The sequence below is a fragment of the Canis lupus genome, chromosome 26 (assembly GCF_003254725.2).
Source record: "Canis lupus dingo isolate Sandy chromosome 26, ASM325472v2, whole genome shotgun sequence".
Classification (NCBI taxonomy): Eukaryota; Metazoa; Chordata; class Mammalia; order Carnivora; family Canidae; genus Canis; species Canis lupus.
This window is the reverse complement of record NC_064268.1, coordinates 8,590,938-8,608,988: the sequence shown is the minus strand read 5'-3', so window position 1 is coordinate 8,608,988 and position 18,051 is coordinate 8,590,938. Positions and strand designations below refer to the sequence as shown.

The following is an 18,051-nucleotide window of genomic DNA, read 5'->3' as shown; positions in this document are numbered from 1 at the left end:
GTGTGTGTCTCTGCCTCTCTGTCCTCCTCTCATGAATAAAATCTTAAAAAAAAAAAAATCATAAGGAAATCAGGATGACGCAGAGGAGTGGGGTAGGACTGAATTTAAAATAATGTGATCCAGAGAATGCTTTCCTAGAAAGATGAAATTTGAGGAAAAATCAAGGAAGTGGTGGATGCCGAGGATTCTGAAACCCAAGATGTAGCCCCATTTCGCGCACACTTTACCATGCACGGCACTCACAATCCCTACTCAGTGCTCGGGCGCCCTCTGGCGCCCCTTCGTCCCTGCGCAGCCGCAGCAGCTTCCGGCGGGACCGCGAGACCGGAAGTGCCGCGTCCTCCCCTCCCCCTCTCCTTCCGGCTCACTTCCGCCTACCCCGCCCGGGCCGCCGGACAGGAAGCGCCGAGCTCTATCCCCAGCCTCGTCTGGCTAGAAACCCGGTCGCCGCCAAGATGCCGGTAAGGAGGCCAATTCGCAGTGTGGGAGATGGTGAGAACTGGGAGAGCAGCGAGAAATCATGCGTGAGCTGAGAGAAGTGGGCGGAGGAGGGCAGAGAAGAAGCGGGGCCTGAGAAGGGGAGAAGCTAGGAAGAGGGGCCTGTGGCTGTAGGATGGGGTTGCCCGGGGGTGTCGGCGAGGGGGACGGGGCCGGAGCACCTGGGGCCAAAGACCCTGAGCGTGGAGAGGAGGCTGGCTCGGCCCCTCTCGCCCTCTTCGCTGCAGTGCTGCCCCTTCTCTCCTTCTTTCTGTATCCCCCGACTCCAGCAGAATCCCCAAAGATTCACTGGAGCCGAGAAGACAAGGGCTGTGCTTTTTATTTTCCATTTTTCAAGTCTAGGATCCGGCTGCTTTTTCTTCCCCCCACAGGCCCACTTCCTCCTTGGCCCCAGGGGGCGGGTTCCTCCCGCTGCTTGTCACTGCCATACCCCACTTCCCGGACTCCTCTGTCTCCCCAGCAGTGGCGGCCACCCCTAGCTGCTGGGTGTAGGGCCGCCAGAGCAGACGCAGGGTCCGCTCCTGGTTTCCAAATGCTTCTGTTTTCGTGTGCATCAGAGTAGGAGCAAGATGATAGTAGTGTCTGGTTGTCCTTCATTTCTGACAGCCAGTCTGGTGGAGTGAATTCACCACCATCATGGTCTCCATTTTGCAGATGAGGTAAAGGAGGTTCAATAACGTGATAAACTCACTCAAAAAACATTACTGAGTACCTGCTGCATGCCAAGTACTGTTACAGCAGTGAATAAAGCCAACAAATCCCTAGGCTCAAAGAGTGTACATTCTAATGGGGAGACAGCACAAACGTGTATATGTAAATTGAAAAAGATAGTTTTACAGATTTTTTTTTGAGAGAGAGTGCCAGCAGGGAGAGGGGGTTAAGTGGCAGCAGAGGGAGAGGGACTAGTAGTCTGCAACTTAGTGTGGAGCCAGAAGCTCTATCCCACCAACTTAGGATCATGACCTGAGCCTGTCGCTTAACCGACTGAGCCACCTGGCTGTCCCTAAGATAGTTTTAGGTAGTGACAAATGCAATGAAGGAAATAGATGGGTAACAAACAAGACAGCTAGTGAAGGAGAGGGTGGAGGCTGCTTTAGGTAAAGGATTACTGATGACAAAGAGGAGCAAGCTATAGTTAGAGATACTTAATGAGTCTTGTTGGTACCATTCAATTCCTGACGTGTGCCAGACTGGCCCTGAACTATACACTGCATGTAAGTTACTCCATGTTATCCTCACAATAACCCTGTGAAGTCCATGCTTATTGTTCCCGTATTGCAGAGAAGGAAATTGAGGCCCAGAGAAGTATGATAACTTACCCAAGGTTGCAATATTTCAAGCTATGACTTTAATTTTATTTTATTTAATAAAGTTATTTATTTTATTTATTTGAGAAGAGAGAGAGTAAGCCCTGAGCAGGGGTGAGGAGCAGAGGGAGAGAGAGAAGCAGGCTCCCAACTAAGCAGAGACCCCAACATGGGCCTTGGTCCCAGGACCCTGAGATTGTGATCTGAGCTGAAGGCAGATGCTTAACCAACTGAGTCACCCAGGTGCTCCTTAAGGCTAGGACTTTAAAGTCCTGTGCTCATTCCTGGATTTCCCTGCGATAACTTATTTAATATCTGCCTCTTCCATTAGCCTGAAAGTTCTTCAGGGGCAGAGATACTGGTCTTGCATACCATTTTTTCATGATGCTTTGCACATTGAAGGTGCTTGATAATCGTTTGGTAAATGAATGAATATATGAATGGGGCTTTTCTGTTACTAAAAGCCAGACATCGGGGATCCCTGGGTGGCTCAGCAGTTTGGCACCTGCCTTCTGCCTGGTGCCTGGGACGTGATCCTGGAGTCTGGGATCGAGTCCTGCATTGGGCTCCCTGCATGGAGCCTGCTTCTCCCTCTGCCTGTGTGTCTCTGCCTCTCTCTCTCTCCCTCTCTCTCTCTCTCTCTCTCATGAATAAATAAACTCTTTAAAAAATAAAAAATAAATAAATAAATGGGATTTTCCCTGCTCCTTTAACTCACTGAGGGCAGTAGATAACTCTTCTTTTTATGAATTTGGAAACAGGTGAAGAGAAGTGATGTCTTGGTCAAACACATAGCCAGGAAGTGGCAGAACTGAAAAGCCAGTGTTTGGGTTCTGGTTTAACAAGAGCTGGTGGGGTGATGTACCCCTGATTTATATAGTGTCTGCCTATTTCCATAGCATAAATACTCCCACCAGTTACCAATGTGATATCACCGAATATGGGATTGGAAGATGCACAGTAGCACACCATTATATAGCATTTCTGCCACAAAGATACAAAAGTTATATATAACCTTAAGATCATAGACAGTAGTAAAATAATTTTTAAAAATATGAAGTAATGAATTTTCAGCATTTATCACATTTGTTTTCAATATAATGCACTTAAATGCAAATTTACATAATTTAATTTTTAATAATGGCTTTTTTTTTAAGGATTTTCTTTATTCATGAAAGACACAGAGAGAGAGAGAGAGGCAGAGACACAGGCAGAGGGAGAAGCAGGCTCCATGCAGGGAGCCCGATGTGGGACTCAATCCCTGGACCAGGGATCACACTCTGAGCCGAAGGCAGACACTCAACTGCTGAGCCATCCAGGCATCCCATTAACGGCTGTTTTTAATAACCAGCTTGCCTCAATATTTTTCAAAATTCCTCAAAACATAGATGCTTCTGGCTGGCTCAGTGGGAAGAGCATGCAACTCTTTTTTTAAAAAAAATATAAAGATTTATTCATTTATTCATGAGAGAGAGGCAGAGACACAGGCAGAGGGAGAAGCAGGCTCCCCACAGGGAGCCAGATGCAGGACTTGATCCCGGAACTCCGGGATCCCTACCCAAGCCAAAGGCAGATGCCCAACCTCTGAGCCACCCAAGCATCCCAAGAGCATGCAACTTTTGATCTCCGGGTTGTGAGTTCGAGCCCCATGTGGGGTGCAGATTATTTAAATAATTTTTTTAATTGCTCAAAATTGGGAATCCCTGGGTGGCCCAGCGGTTTAGCACCTGCCTTCAGCCCAGGGCGTGATCCTGGAGTCCCAGGATCGAGTCCCACATCAGGCTCCCTGCATGGAGCCTGCTTCTCCCTCTGCCTGTGTCTCTGCCTCTCTCTCTTTCTCTCTCTGTCTTTCATGAATAAATAATTAAAATATTTTAAAAATAATTGCTCAAAATTTAACATTCAGTTTTCTTGAGCCAGTAAAAGCCAGCTCTAGCGTATTGCTGCTACCAACCTTTGATCCTCCTCCTGGTTAGTCTTGGGTGGGTTCTTCTTTTTCCCTTTAGAGAAATGTTTCTTGTGTGCCCTGCTGATGTTTGCTCTCTTTCTGTCTCCATATTCTTACCTGGCTTGCCACTACAGGCTTACCACTCTTCTCTCATGGACCCTGACACCAAACTCATTGGAAACATGGCATTGTTGCCTATCAGAAGTCAATTCAAAGGACCCGCCCCTAGAGAGAGTAAGTCAAAACTTCTTTCTATTGTTCTCAGATTTTAGTAGAAAACATCTAGCAACTCTCTGACATTAACAAATCAGGCAAATTCTTAGCTCAGTCCTCTGTCTCAGACTGCTCTTGGATATTCTATTTGTTTGGTGGATATTGCATTCTAGACCTTTCAAGATCAGGAGTATACATTGCATCTAGTAAGAAAGTGTATTAATGCTGCTGAGTTCTTCTGAATATTTTGTTGAGAGGGATGAGGAAATATTACTTATTTTTGACATTATTCTGTCATCACTGTCAGTACTTACAAAGTGATCTAATGCTACTACTTCTGTAGGATACCATGTCCCCATCCTTTTTCTGTTGTAAGGCTGAGGAAAACAAAGAAGACATTTTAACTCCTTCCCCTGTCTGTATCTACTTCCTTTATTCATTCTTCAGGATCTTCATTTTCAGCAGTACCTGGATCTTAAGTTGTAAGTGTCTTATGTAAAATTACACATTGTTTCTCTTGCTTTTCTGAATTTTATATCTTTTCTTTTTTTAGTACTTCCCCTTTTTTTTGAAACATTTCCTTACTGTTCAGAAAGCCTCCTTCTTTTTAGACTCTTTGGATACATTCTGAGATGTTCTACCAACAGTGTAATTTATATTATAGCAGACATGGCTTCCTTGCATCCAGAAAGCATCTGCACTGAGTTCCATTCAAGGTTTTTAAGGTTTTCATTGCAATTTGCACTGACCCCATCTTCATTCCTCTGCCAGACTATTTGACGTGACCTCTCCTTAAGTTTATTTTCAACACCAGTTGAAAGCTCAGTAAACTAAATAAACTTGGTGAGTTACCACAGTTTTTACTTGATTCTGAGATGAAGAAAAAGGAACAGATGGGAAAAAAAAAAAAGATTTAAAAGAAGAAAAATAATGTAAAAGAATTACAGTGCAAAGAAAGAATAAAAAAATCCATGTTGGCCCAGATTCCTTGAGAAGAACTCTTTTCAGATCTTTACAAAATACCATGTAGCATATCAGAAGATGCAGTTGACTAGAGATGGAGTGTATCTAATTACCACCTTCGCAACAACTCGTGGGCCCTTGAGGGAGAGCAGGACCCCAAGAAACCAGATGGACATGGTTTCTGTAGACAGAGAATGACCTGTTATTCTTTCCCAGTGGACAGGATTGGAACTGAACTGGAATTATGAAAGAGTACAGGCCTATGCTGTGAGCAAAATAACTGTTAGCATTAATCAAATTCATTTCTTTACATTCATCAGACACCTTTTGAGCACCTTTCTGTGCCAAACACCCTTCTAGGTTCTGAATCTTGTAGCCCACCCCCGCCCCGTTCCTCACCCCCCACCCCCACATTGTTACATTTAGAAGAACTAGCTGGTTTTATAAACAATATGGAATCTTCTGAGGAAGTTTCCTTTTTGCACATAAGAAAATTGCAAGAACAGGAGTCTAGAGTTAGAATTCTGTTGCGTTCTTTAGCAGGGGAATGAGTAGGGTTAAAGACAGCTGAATCACAGAGTACTAAACCTCCAGGATTACTTTGCATTTCTTCTGTGTGAGAGGGAGAGCAGTCATTGGACAATATAAATAACTCTGGAAAAAAAAAAAAAAAAAGACCACCAAAAAACTGTCTCTGCATTGCTGCAACCGGCTGCTGGATATCAAGACCCTGGGATTTTGACCTTTTTAAAATAAGAAAAGGAAAACAAAAACCTGCCAAAGAAATTGTATAATGAGATCTGTCTTTGTCACAACAGCATTTCTGGCTTTTCTCAGTCTCTCGCCACCTAGAACAGCATGTACAAGTATATTTTAAGCACGGTTTTCATAAAAAGAAAGATGTATGTGTAAGCCCAGTGTGTTCCTAAATGATAGTTGAGGGTTTTTTTCCGCCTGAAACCATAGAATATAAATTCAAATAGAATTAGATTGAATACTTTTTATTTAAACAGCATCTTATCAAGGTTTAGTCTATGCCTAAGTTCATTTTTATAAATGAACATTGAGACATCTCTCAATGTCTGGAATGATGTTCACCAAATGATAATAGTAGTTATTTCTAGGTAGTGAGATTTAGAGTGACAATAAAATGTTTTTTGGTACTGGTTAATTTGTTCCTAATGAGAATATTTTTTTATAAAAACAATAAAGCTATCAGAATAAACCATATCCTTATTTTTCTAGATATTGTTTCTAAAGACATTATATTTCAGTGGCCTCATTTTATGGAACTCAACTCCTTTGACCATGGAGCTGGGAAGTTTACTCTCTAGCTTTTTTAAGTGTTATTGTTATATTTTAGCTCATGTTCTCTGCCTCCACCCCCCTCTTCGGTCCTGTTTAGCAAAAGATACAGATATTGTGGATGAAGCCATTTATTACTTCAAGGCCAATGTCTTCTTCAAAAACTATGAGATTAAGGTAAAGTACAGAGCTTTTAATATTTAATTTAGTTTTCTGGTGTGGATAATAAGCTACCTGGTAGTCAGGGTTGTTCTGAAGAATAAATAAAATTGAATGAGATTGTATGACTTTAAAAAATGAGAATAGTGGGGCACCTGAGTGGCTCAGTTGGTAAAGTATCTGCCATCGACTCAGGTCATGATCCTGGGTTCCTGGGATCAAGTCCCACATCTGGTTCTGGGCTGAGCAGAGAGTCTTTTTCCCTCTCGTTCTGCCCCTTTCCCTCCCCTCCCTACTTATACTCTGTGCTCTCTCTCTCTCAAATAAAAAATAAATAAAATTTAAAAAAATTTAAAACCAGAATAGTGCCTAATATTAGACTCAGTATTAGTTTCTCGTTTTTCCTCCAAAGTCTATACCATGGGTCAACAAACTACAGCCTGAGAGCCAAATCTGGCCCACTGCCTCTTTTTGTTGTTATTGTTGTTAAGAGAGTATGATCAGGGGGAGCTGCATGTAGAGCATTTATGAATAAAGTTTTATTGGAACACAGCCACATTCATTTTTTATCATAGTGTCTATGACTGGTTTCATGCCACAGCAGCTGGATTGAATAGTTGTGACAAAGACTGGCCCACAAAACCTAAAATATTTAATATTTGATCTCTTATAGAGGAAGTTTGCCAACCCAAGATCTAGACATTTTTATTTGTTCAACATTAATAAAGCACCTACCATGTGCCAGTTCAAAATGAAAAAACCCTACATGCTATGTTATTTCTATATATACTTCTGTGTTCTGGCCATGAGATGAAGAAATAAAGAAACTTCAATGATCCTGATCGTTCCTCAACTATCCTTTCTTCCTTTCTGCTCTTAGTTCGTGTGAGGAATGAGGTCAAAAAGAGGGTAGAAGGAAGGTGGCAAAAAAGGAGAGGAGAGAAAGAACTTTATTGAGTTTATTGAGTTCCTCATGTGAGCAAGTTACAGGAATGTCAACTTTTCTTGATACTATTCTAGAATATGGAATTTCCTTTCCTGGCCAGACTTTGACCTTTTGGAATCAAACAGGATGTGAAATCTTTGTTTGCAGGCTCGTGGTCTACAGACTGTAGTCTAAACATCCTACAATACTCACAGTGTTTGCTGTATTTGATGCATGGTCTAAGTATGATGTTTGTCAAGGCATAAATAAATGTAATTCTGCCCCATTTCATTCTATCCTGAGTATCATATGCTCTATTTTTAAATAGGGGCAGGTGTAGGTTGATTTTTTTTTTTAACTGTAAACCTGTGTAAAATTTCACCTGAGCAAAAGTCTCACTTTTGCTTAACATCCAATCTTCACATTTTCCTTTTGTTTTTTTGTGTTCTTTTTTAAAGATTTTATTTATTTATTCATGATAGTCACAGAGAGAGAGAGAGAGAGAGGCAGAGACACAGGCAGAGGGAGAAGCGGGCTCCATGCAGGGAGCCCGATGTGGGATTCGATTCCTGGTCTCCAGGATCGCGCCCTGGGCCAAAGGCAGGCGCCAAACCGCTGCGCCACCCAGGGATCCCCACATTTTCCTTTTGATTAGATCAAGAGGTGGGCTCTTGGAGCTCTTCAAGAACAAGACACCCGTGAAATATCTGCTTCTTCCTTTCAAGTCAGGAATGCTTTTGTTGGGCAACCAGAGTGGCTCAGCAGTTTAGCACCGCCTTCAGCCCAGGGTATGATCCTGGAGACCCAGGATCAAGTCCTATATCAGGCTCCCTGTATGGAGCCTGCTTCTCCTTCTGCCTGTGTCTCTGCCTCTCTCTCTCTCTCTCTCTCTCTCTCTCTCTCTCTCTGCATCTCATGAATAAATAAATAAAATCTTAAAAAAAAGGAGGGGGATGTTTTTGTTCTCGGCAGAGATCCTGAAGTGAAAGGGTTTTAAAAATTAGCCAACCATATGGTGCACCTCAGGTTTTCCAGGCAGCTCTGTTAAACTCTCCTTCCTACATGGAGGGAGGGGCTGCTGGCACAGCTCCCTAGACCCAAAGGCAGGGCAGCCAAGGTGAATGGGAGCAGTCCCACAGCTCAGGATGGCAGGAGGTGATATTCCCTGCCCCAGAGCAGACAGAAAGGTGGGTTGGGAAGACTGAGTTTGGAAAACGGGAACTATTGATACTATAGGAACTATACTTGCATGGTTTTCAGTTGATGCTCAAAATACAAAGCTTGAATTCATTTATTGCATGTGATAGTTATGTTTTGATCGGGACTATTTTTAACTTTTGTTTCTCCTTCCTCTCCCCACCCTACCCCCCCACCCCTGCAGAATGAAGCCGATAGAACCTTGATATATATAACACTCTACATTTCTGAGTGTCTAAAGAAACTCCAAAAGGTAATTAAATTTGGAAAAAAAAAAAAGGTAATTAAATTTGGATGACGGTCTATCAGAAAAACACAGTACTGATACATATTCACCCTCCTAGCTATCTGGACTCATTGAGATTTTAAGGACAAGTAGACGAGCCTTCCTCCCACTTAGAGCATGGACCTAAGAGGAAAATCTGAATGTGAATTCTAAACTTGTAGTTTAGTTGAGGAATGAGAAGATAAGGGGCTGATGTTTTAAGGCTTTCCATATATTTTCCCAAGAGAGAAATCTTTCTTAACCTCAGATTAAGAATCTCTGAGCCAAGGATATAATTCAAGCGTTCATGAACTTGAGTGGGAAAGAGATTATGTCTTTCTTTTCACTGATTTATGACTGAGATTTAGCATTTAATTATTAAAGTAGGCAACAACCCACAATAGTATTAGCCATACCTGTCCTGTGACTTTTTCTCCAGTAATTGTCACAGCATTTTCTTGTTACATTTAGAGTTGAAGATATCTTGAAATTTTATTTTCACTCAGTACTACTTCAAATTTTAGTTATTGGGCCCATTGCCTGGATCTTGTCATTTAGTGCATTAATAAAGAAGTACATGTATGAATGTGTCATAAATTTGGCTTTTTAATACTGTAATTATTGTGTTTGACTATAATTGATTTCTATTGTAGTTTTGTGTACTTTATTTTATTCATTTAACATTCTGAGAAAAGTCCTCAAACGTCTCTGGATCGCAGAAGGGCACCCAAAAACATAAGTAATCCCAGACATAGCTACTTAGACTAAAAAAATTACAGATTGGATGTTATTATCCTTTTCGCTGTAAAATACATGTGTATGTATAATTTTTTTTTAGTGTAATTCCAAAAGCCAAGGTGAAAAAGAAATGTATACACTGGGAATCACTAATTTCCCCATTCCTGGAGAGCCTGGTTTTCCACTTAATGCAATTTATGCCAAACCTGCAAACAAACAGGAAGATGGTAAGAACGGTTTCTACCTCCCTCTCTATGACATAAGATTTCCTCCATTTGACTTTTTATCCCCTCCTCTCCTTGTCTTGGTTGGTATACAGGTGGAGAGTGGAACCATTAGCATGGATATTATCTTACCAGTCACTCTCACAGAAGATTCTTGGGAACAAGTATAACATGCAGAGAATCTTTTGAACCAAGATAGTTATAGAACCATTTGGACTGCCATTTTATTTCTTAATCTTGTTTGAATATGTAGAAATGTGGGCAGCCTGGGTGGCTCAGCGGTTTAGCGCCGCCTTCAGCCCAGCGCCTGATCCTGGAGACCTGGGATCGAGTTCCACGTTGGGCTCCCTGCGAGGAGCTTGTTTCTCCCTCTGCCTGCGTCTCTGCGCCTCTCTCTCTCTCTCTCTCTCTCTCTCTCATGAGTAAATAAATAAAATCTTTAAAAAAAAGAATATGTAGAAATGTATTGCCAACGTCATTGTGCAGACTAGCACATTAGTGGGGCATTCTCAGGACTTTTTTTATTGTTCTGCCTGCTTATTTTAGAGGTGATGAGGGCCTACTTACAGCAGCTGAGACAAGAGACTGGACTGAGACTTTGTGAGAAAGTTTTTGACCCTCAGAATGATAAGCCAAGCAAGGTAAGATCCTCCTCTTTACCTATTTAGTTGATAAATAACCTTTTGTCATGTAGCTACTGTTAAACAAACTTAGGTTTCCCATGGCAAGAAGACTTTTAGTTTCTGCATTGCAGTGTTGCTTAACTTTGAGTATTTGCCTAGTACATGGTAGGGATTCAGTGAGTTATACTGCATAATGAATTGCATATAGTAAATATTTTGGTTGTATGTTCTTATGTCAGGGCACTGTTGTAAACCCATAGGGCAGATTTTTGTGTGAGATACCTTGAATGTATCACATTTTTTTGTTTTTGGGGGGTTTTTTTGGTCATCTTAATTTTGACTGACTTGTGAGTCAGAAAAACATTTTTTACATGTGTTTTCAAGAAGGCAGATGACAGGCCAAGATTAATTTTGTTATTATGTAAATTCATATTCTGACCTTACCTTGAACTTGCATTGTGACTTGACCACCACTGTTCATTCTGTTTATTCCCTCTTGTTAGTGGTGGACTTGCTTTGTGAAGAGACAGTTCATGAACAAGAGTCTTTCAGGACCTGGACAGTGAAAGGAGCCTAGGCAGACACTTTCCACAGCCGTGGGCAGCGTTTTACAGCAAGATGTACACAGTTCTTTGCCTTTATTTGATAAAGTTTTATACAGAAGAAAAAAGAGACCGTGTCTTCACTTGAAAAGCTCTTTATCAAGAATTTGGGTGGGGGAAGGAAGAATGGGTTGTTGAAGGGTGATTTGAAATTTTCTGCAGTATTAAGCTGGTGCTTAATAAGTAATAATAAAGAAATTTCTAACATTCCATGTCAAAAAACCTTATTACTTATTTTTGACATTCACTTAAAAATATTTTGAGGGAATCCCTGGGTGGCTCAGTGGTTTAGCGCCTGCTTTCGGCCCAGGGCATGATCCTGAAGTCCCAGGATTGAGTCCCGCATCGGGCTCCCTGCATGAAGCCTGCTTATCCCTCTGCCTGTGTCTCTCTGCCCCTCTCTCTCTCCCTCTCATGAATAAATAAATAAAATCTTTTAAAAAAATAAAAAATAAAGTGTACATTTCAGGGTCATCTGGGTGGCTCAGTTGGTTAAGTATCCTGACTCTTGATCTCAACTCAGGTTTTGATCTCAGGGTTATGGGTTCAAGCCATTGGACTCCATGCTGGGTGTGGAGCCTACTTAAGTAAATAATAAAGTGTACAATTCTTTTTTTTTTTAAGATTTTTTTAAATTAATTTATTCATGAGAGACGAGAAAGGCAGAGACACAGGCTGAGGGAGAAGCAGGCTCCCTGCAAGGACCCCGATGTAGGACCCGATGCCGGATTCCAGGATCACACCCTGAGCCAAAGGCAGACACCCAACCGCTGAGCCACCCAGGCATCCCTAAAGTGTACAATTCAATAGCAGTTCCCCCCATTTTTTCCTCTTTGCCACCGCCCTGCCCCCTCCCACCTTCCCTCTCAGCCCCCAGCAACCACTGATCTACTTTCTGCCTCTCTATGGATTTACCTATTCTGGACATTTCACATAATGGGATCATATAAACATATGACTTTTGTTTTTTAAGATTTTATTTATTCATGACAGACACAGAAAGAGAGAGGTAGAGACACAGGCATGGGGAGAAGCAGGCTCCATGCAAGGAGCCCAATGTGGGACTCCATCTCTAGAACAGAGATCATGCCCTGAGGCCAAGGCAGACACTCAACCACTGAGCCACCCAGACGTCCCAACATGTGGCCTTTTGCGTCTGGTTTCTTTCACTGAGGATCATGTTTTCAAGGTTCATCCATGTTACTGCATTAATAGTTCTCCATTTCTTTCCTTTTTCTGTTATTGTGGTAAAACACACATAACACCACCATTTTAACCACTTTTAAGTAGGTATGTAGTTCACTGGTATTAATTACATTCAAAATGCTGTGCAACCATCACCACTATGCATTTCCAAAACTTTCTCAGTACCCCAAACAAAAACACTAACCATTAAACCACTGGTGACTGTAACCCTCAGCTCCTGGTAATCTCTAATCTACTTTCAATCTCTGAATTTGCCTATTACAGCACCTCATATAAGTGGAATCAAACATTTGTCCTTTCATATCTGATTTCTTTTACTTAAGCATAATGTCTTCAAGATTCGTCTATGTTTTAGTCTATATCAACCTCATTCCTTTTTTTTTTTTTTAAGATTTTATTTATTAATGAGAGACACAGAGAGAGAGAGAAAGGCACACTCCATGCAGGGAGGCTGCCCTGGAACTCGACCCCGGGTCTTCAGGATCAGGCCCTGGGCTGAAGGTGGTGCTAAACCGCTGAGCCACCCGAGCTGCCCCCACCTCATTCCTTTTTATGGCTGTATAATATTCTATTGTATATCCAGTGTGTGTGTGTGTGTGTGTGTGTGTGTGTGTATCCCATTTTGTTTATTCATCTGATGTTTAAGGACATCTGAGTGGTTTCCACTTTTGGGCTGTTATGAACAATATTGCCAAGGACATTCCTGTACAAATTTTAATGTGGACATACATTTTCGTTTCTCTTGGTTATATACCTACCAGTGGAATCGCTGAATCATATGATTAACCCTGTGTTTAACTTTCTGAAGAACTGGCAAACTTTTTCCACAGTAGCTGCACCATTTTACATTTCTAACACCAAGTGATAAGGGTTCTAATTTCTACATGTCCTCACCAACAGTTGCTACTTATAGCTATCCAGGTGACACAAAGTAGCATCTCATGTTTCAATTTGCACTTCCCTAATAACTAATGATGTTGAGCATCTTTTCATTGGCCATTTGTATTTCTTCAGGGAAATGTTTATTCAAATTCTTTGCCCATCGGGACGCCTGGGTGGCTCAGTGGATAAGTGCCAGCCTTCGGCTCAGGGCGTGATCCTGGAGTTCCGGGATCGAGTCCCACATCAGGCTTCCTGCATGGAGCCTGCTTCTCCCTCTGCCTGTGTCTCTCTGCCTCTCCTTCTGTGTCTCTCATGAATAAATAAATAAAATCTTTAAAAAAAATAAAAAATAAATAAAGATGTCATTGGAGACCCAGGCTCCAATTTTCTTGCTCAATACTTCTTAACATGCCACATGTAGAGCATCTTTAGATGCCTCTGAACCTAGATGCACCTCTGCACTCTAGATGCCTTCCTGGACTTGGCATAAAGAAATGGGGAGGGCATGAGGACCAAAGGGCATACTAGCTGAGTGCCACTTTAAATATCCTTCCCAGAAATTCTGTCTAGTGACTTGTACTATGTCTCCTTTGCATCTAGTTACAAGGGAGTCTGGAAAGAGGAAAATTTTAGGGGCACCTGGGTGGCTCAGTGGTTGAGCATCTGCTTTTGGCTCAGGTCGTGATTGATGGGGTCCTGGGATCGAGTCCTGCATCAGACTCCTGAGCCTGCTTCTCTCTCTCTGCCTATATCTCTACCTCTCTCTGTGTCTCTCATGAATAAATAAATAAAAATCTAAAAAAAAAAAAAAGGAAAATTTTATCTGAGCATGTTGCTACCCTGATTATTTGTGTTATGCTATACTGAAGACAAAGGGAAGGTTATATAGAAGCAGAAATAATTTTCAAATTATTAAAATTGAAGCTTGGTGTTACTTGATTGACTAGAGTTGGCCCTTAAATATGTGTTTGTTTGTTTGTTTTTAATTTTTATTTATTTATGATAGTCACACAGAGAGAGAGAGAGAAAGGCAGAGACATAGGCAGAGGGAGAAGCAGGCTCCATGCACCGGGAGCCCAACATGGGATTCGATCCCGGGTCTCCAGGATCGCGCCCCGGGCCAAAGGCAGGCGCCAAACCGCTGCGCCACCCAGGGATCCCTAAACATGTGTTTGAATTGCTTGGGTCCACTTATATGCAGATTTTTACAAGTACAATACTGTAAATGTTATTTTCTTTATAGATTTTCTTTAAAATATCTTATTTTCCCTAGCTTATTTTATTATAAGAATATAGTATAGGGATGCCTGGGTGGCTCAGTGGTTGAGAGTCTCTGCCTTTGGCTTGGGTCATGGTCCCGAAGTCCTGGGATTGAGCCCTGCATAAGGCTTCCCACAGTGAGCCTGCTTCTCCCTCTGCCTATCTCTCTGTCTCTCTCATGAATAAGTAAATAAATCTTAAAATATATATACATATATTTTATATATATTTTAAAATATATATTATATACTATATATAAATATAATAAATATATATTAATAAATTATAATAATATAATAATAAATATATTATACTATATATAGTATAAAATACATAGACAAAATACATCTTATTTGACTATTTGTGGTATTGGTAAGGCTTCCAGTCAACAGGCTATTGGTAGTTAAGTTTCTTGGAAATCAAGTTACACACAGATTTCCAACTTAGGTGGGAGGGGTCAATGCCCTAACCGCCACATTGTTCAAGGGTCAACTATTTCCATTTTGGTTTTATGGGTTATTCTATAATTATAATATATGAGTTAAATGTGCTTGAGCCATCTTGTTCATTAAAGATCTGAGTTATGGACTAAGTACCAATTTCACATACCCAGGAGAATGGGTATGTAAAAACCTACTCCATAAATACATGAAAGCACAGTCTTAAAGCCAAAAGACTGTTTTTATTGGGTTGTGTTTTTATTTAATAATTAAAATTGTTACCTAAATCAGAATCTGGGCATTTTGGTTGGAACTTCTATTACAAACTCAGACACATGTCAGAACAAAAGAAAGAAAGCCACAGTGATTCATATCAATATTATTCATATCATGGTTTGTTTATAACAGATAGGGAGTGTTGTTTTTTGCGGTTCTTAAAATTTTGGAACTTTTGTGATAGCAACCAATATCACTGTGATGCCTGTCCCATTATCAGCAGGAGGATCACACACAATAAGAGCTAAAACCTGGCTTCTAAAACCTTTCTATAGGTGTTATTTTATAGCAGGAGTTGGTTGTGTGTTGTTTTGTTTGTTTGTTTGTTTGTTTGTTTGTTTTTTTAATGCACCTAAGAGAGCAGTCTACAACGAATCCAGAACAAATTACACATGAAGTATAGCCTAGTGGATTTTAAAATACAGCTTTCATCAAAATGTAATGCCAGCATTAAAAGAAGATTGTTACCAGGTATGGATGGCTCTTTAGGGAAGGCAATTTTGTGATAATTATAACTTTTTCTTTTTAAAATTGTATCAGAGTTTTAAATCTTCCTTCTTTTTGATCCAGCAACTCAACTCCAAGCATTGTTGAATGCTGAACCACACAGGCAAACACACACCTGGAGTCATCTTTTAATAGAGAATTGTAGGGATCCCTGGGTGGTGCAGCGGTGCAGCGGTGTAGTGCCTGCCTTTGGCCCAGGGTGCGATCCTGGAGACCCGGGATTGAATCCCACATCGGGCTCCCGGTGCATGGAGCCTGCTTCTGTCTCTGCCTCTCTCTCTCTCTCTCTCTCTCTCTGTGTGACTATCATAAATAAATAAGAATTTTTTTTTTAAATAGAGAATTGTATAAATTATGGTACCTCCGTAAAATGAAATATGCAGCCATTAAAAATAATAAAGGGGGCACCTGGGTGGCTCAGTTGGTTAAGCCTCTGTTTTCAACTCCGGTCATGGTTCCAGGATCCTAGGATTGAACCCCACATTCAGCTTCCTGCTCAGCTGGAGCATGCCTTTCCCTCTTCCCCTGCTACTCAGTCCCCCTGCTCATGCTCTCTCTCTCTCTCTGTCTCTCATAGATAAATAAAATCTCTTTAAAATTAATTTTAAAAAGTTAATAAAGTTAAGGGCACCCGGGTGGCTCAGCAGTTTAGTGACGCCTTCAGTCCAGGGCCTGATCCTGGAAATCCGGGATCAAGTCCCACCTCGGGCTCCCTGCATGGAGCCTGCTTCTCCCTCTGCCTGTGTCTCTGTCTCTGTCTCTCTCTCTCTCATGAATAAATAAATAAATAAAATATTTAAAAATAAATAAAGTTTAAAAAATTTTTAAATAGGATTCTATCTATCCTGTCATAAGAAGATATCTTAGTATACTTCATTGAGTAAAAAAAAGGGGGCGGGGGGACAGTATTATAATGTGATTCCATCCTTATTGATTTAATTGTACGTACTCCAGGAAAAACTATGAGAGTACATACAACCAAACCATTAACAGTGATTATCTTGGGCAGATGCAAAATTACAAAGACTTATCCCTTCCACATCATACATACATACAAATCAGCCACATTATGTGTTACCTAAATAACGGGGGGCAGAAAAAAAAAACGGGGGGCAGAGAAGGGACTACTTTTTAAAAACAGATTGATTAAAAAAATCAAATATTAGAAAAAATTAACATTAGTTAACGTTAGCCAAAAATAGGCTAAGGACAACAGTAACCTTGTCTTTACTTAAGCATCCTGTTTACATTTATCGTTTTAATATGCCACTAATTACTGTCATATGTGTAGAAATATTAAATGGAAATACTTGAACAAGATTTATGAGAATTATTTCCCATTTTCCTTTTCTCCAAAATTATTAGTACTGAAGACTTTAATGAGTTCAGAGCTGTGTCTAGAAAGGGATGTAATACTATTATACCAAAAGCCATTTGGTTTGTTTCTCCCTTCATTTTGTTTATAGGAAATTGGAAAAGCATTCCATTAGGAGAGTGTAATTTTAGGGTTACATCTGTTCTGTGTTGATTTTGAGATAAATCATTAGTCATGATTTTCCTCTTTGCTTTTACACTGCAGCTCCAATTTACAGGTAATCTGACAATGCACTAAACACTTTACATTTTAAAATCCTTTTTAACCCTTGCAAGAAATGCTGCAGCAGATACAAGTACTCTCCTCTGTTCCAGATGAAGAAACTGAAGTGTACAGAAATTAAGTAACTTGACCAAACCCACACACCTGGAAATTGACAGAAATGGCAATTAAACTTGAGTCTTTTTTTTTTTTTTAAGATTTTTTATTTATTTATTCATGAGAGACACACAGAGAGAGGAAGAGACACAGGCAGAGGGAGAAGCAGACTCCATGCAGGGAGCCCGATGTGGGACTCGATCCTGGGTCTCCAGTATCACACCTGGGGCTGCAGGCAGCGCTAAACCGCTGCGCCACTGGGGCTGCCCAAACTTGAGTCTTTTTGAACCCAGGGCTGCCCCTCTTTGCCATTATAAGATGGTTACTGGGATCCCTGGGTGGCGCAGCGGTTTGGCGCCTGCCTTTGGCCCAGGGCGCGATCCTGGAGACCCGGGATCGAATCCCACATCGGGCTCCCGGTGCATGGAGCCTGCTTCTCCCTCTGCCTATGTCTCTGCCCCTCTCTCTCTCTGTGTGTGACTATCATAAATAAATAAAAAATTAAAAAAATATATATAAGATGGTTACTTTGCTACACTGCAACTTTTAGTAATGCATTCAGGCAACAAGATCAGGAGATTGCTCTGTTCCTCTGTTTGTTCTGCTGTGCCAGCTACTGAAAGTATGTACAAGAAATGTAAATATGAACTCTCCTCTCCTAGATCTTAGCCATCTGATGAGAAATGTGTATAACAAGATAGAACCAAGAAATGCAGAGATCGGCATGACTGCCTAACACAATAGAAGCTCAGAGAAAGGACAGGCTGATACTGCTAAGGTCAGTTGGAGAAGATTTCATGTAAATGGCATTGCACTGACC

At 41.0% G+C, this 18,051-nt stretch overlaps 1 protein-coding gene across 4 annotated transcripts; it reads left to right on the top strand.

The window, feature by feature from the left end:
- Positions 1–75: 75 nt before the first annotated feature.
- ARPC3 (actin related protein 2/3 complex subunit 3) lies at positions 76–11,174 on the top strand. 4 transcript variants are annotated; one of them, XM_025473900.3, is made up of 7 exons: positions 311–461; positions 3,888–3,987; positions 6,335–6,411; positions 8,700–8,768; positions 9,619–9,745; positions 10,289–10,383; positions 10,869–11,174. In XM_025473900.3, exons 1-7 carry the CDS (start codon positions 456–458, stop codon positions 10,929–10,931), a joined length of 537 nt encoding a protein of 178 aa, XP_025329685.1. In that variant the 5' UTR covers positions 311–455; the 3' UTR covers positions 10,932–11,174. The 4 variants fall into 4 exon arrangements, with proteins under 4 accessions (XP_048957550.1, XP_025329685.1, XP_025329684.1 ...); XM_025473899.3 differs by having other exon boundaries at positions 350–492; positions 6,293–6,411; XM_025473901.3 differs by having other exon boundaries at positions 351–492.
- The last annotated feature ends 6,877 nt before the right edge of the window (positions 11,175–18,051 follow it).

Coding starts and splice junctions, on each gene's coding strand:
- ARPC3 (XM_025473899.3), top strand. Junction 3,988..6,292: donor AGGACCCGCCCCTAGAGAGA/GTAAGTCAAAAC, acceptor GTTATATTTTAG/CTCATGTTCTCTGCCTCCAC. Junction 6,412..8,699: donor TCAAAAACTATGAGATTAAG/GTAAAGTACAGA, acceptor CCACCCCTGCAG/AATGAAGCCGATAGAACCTT.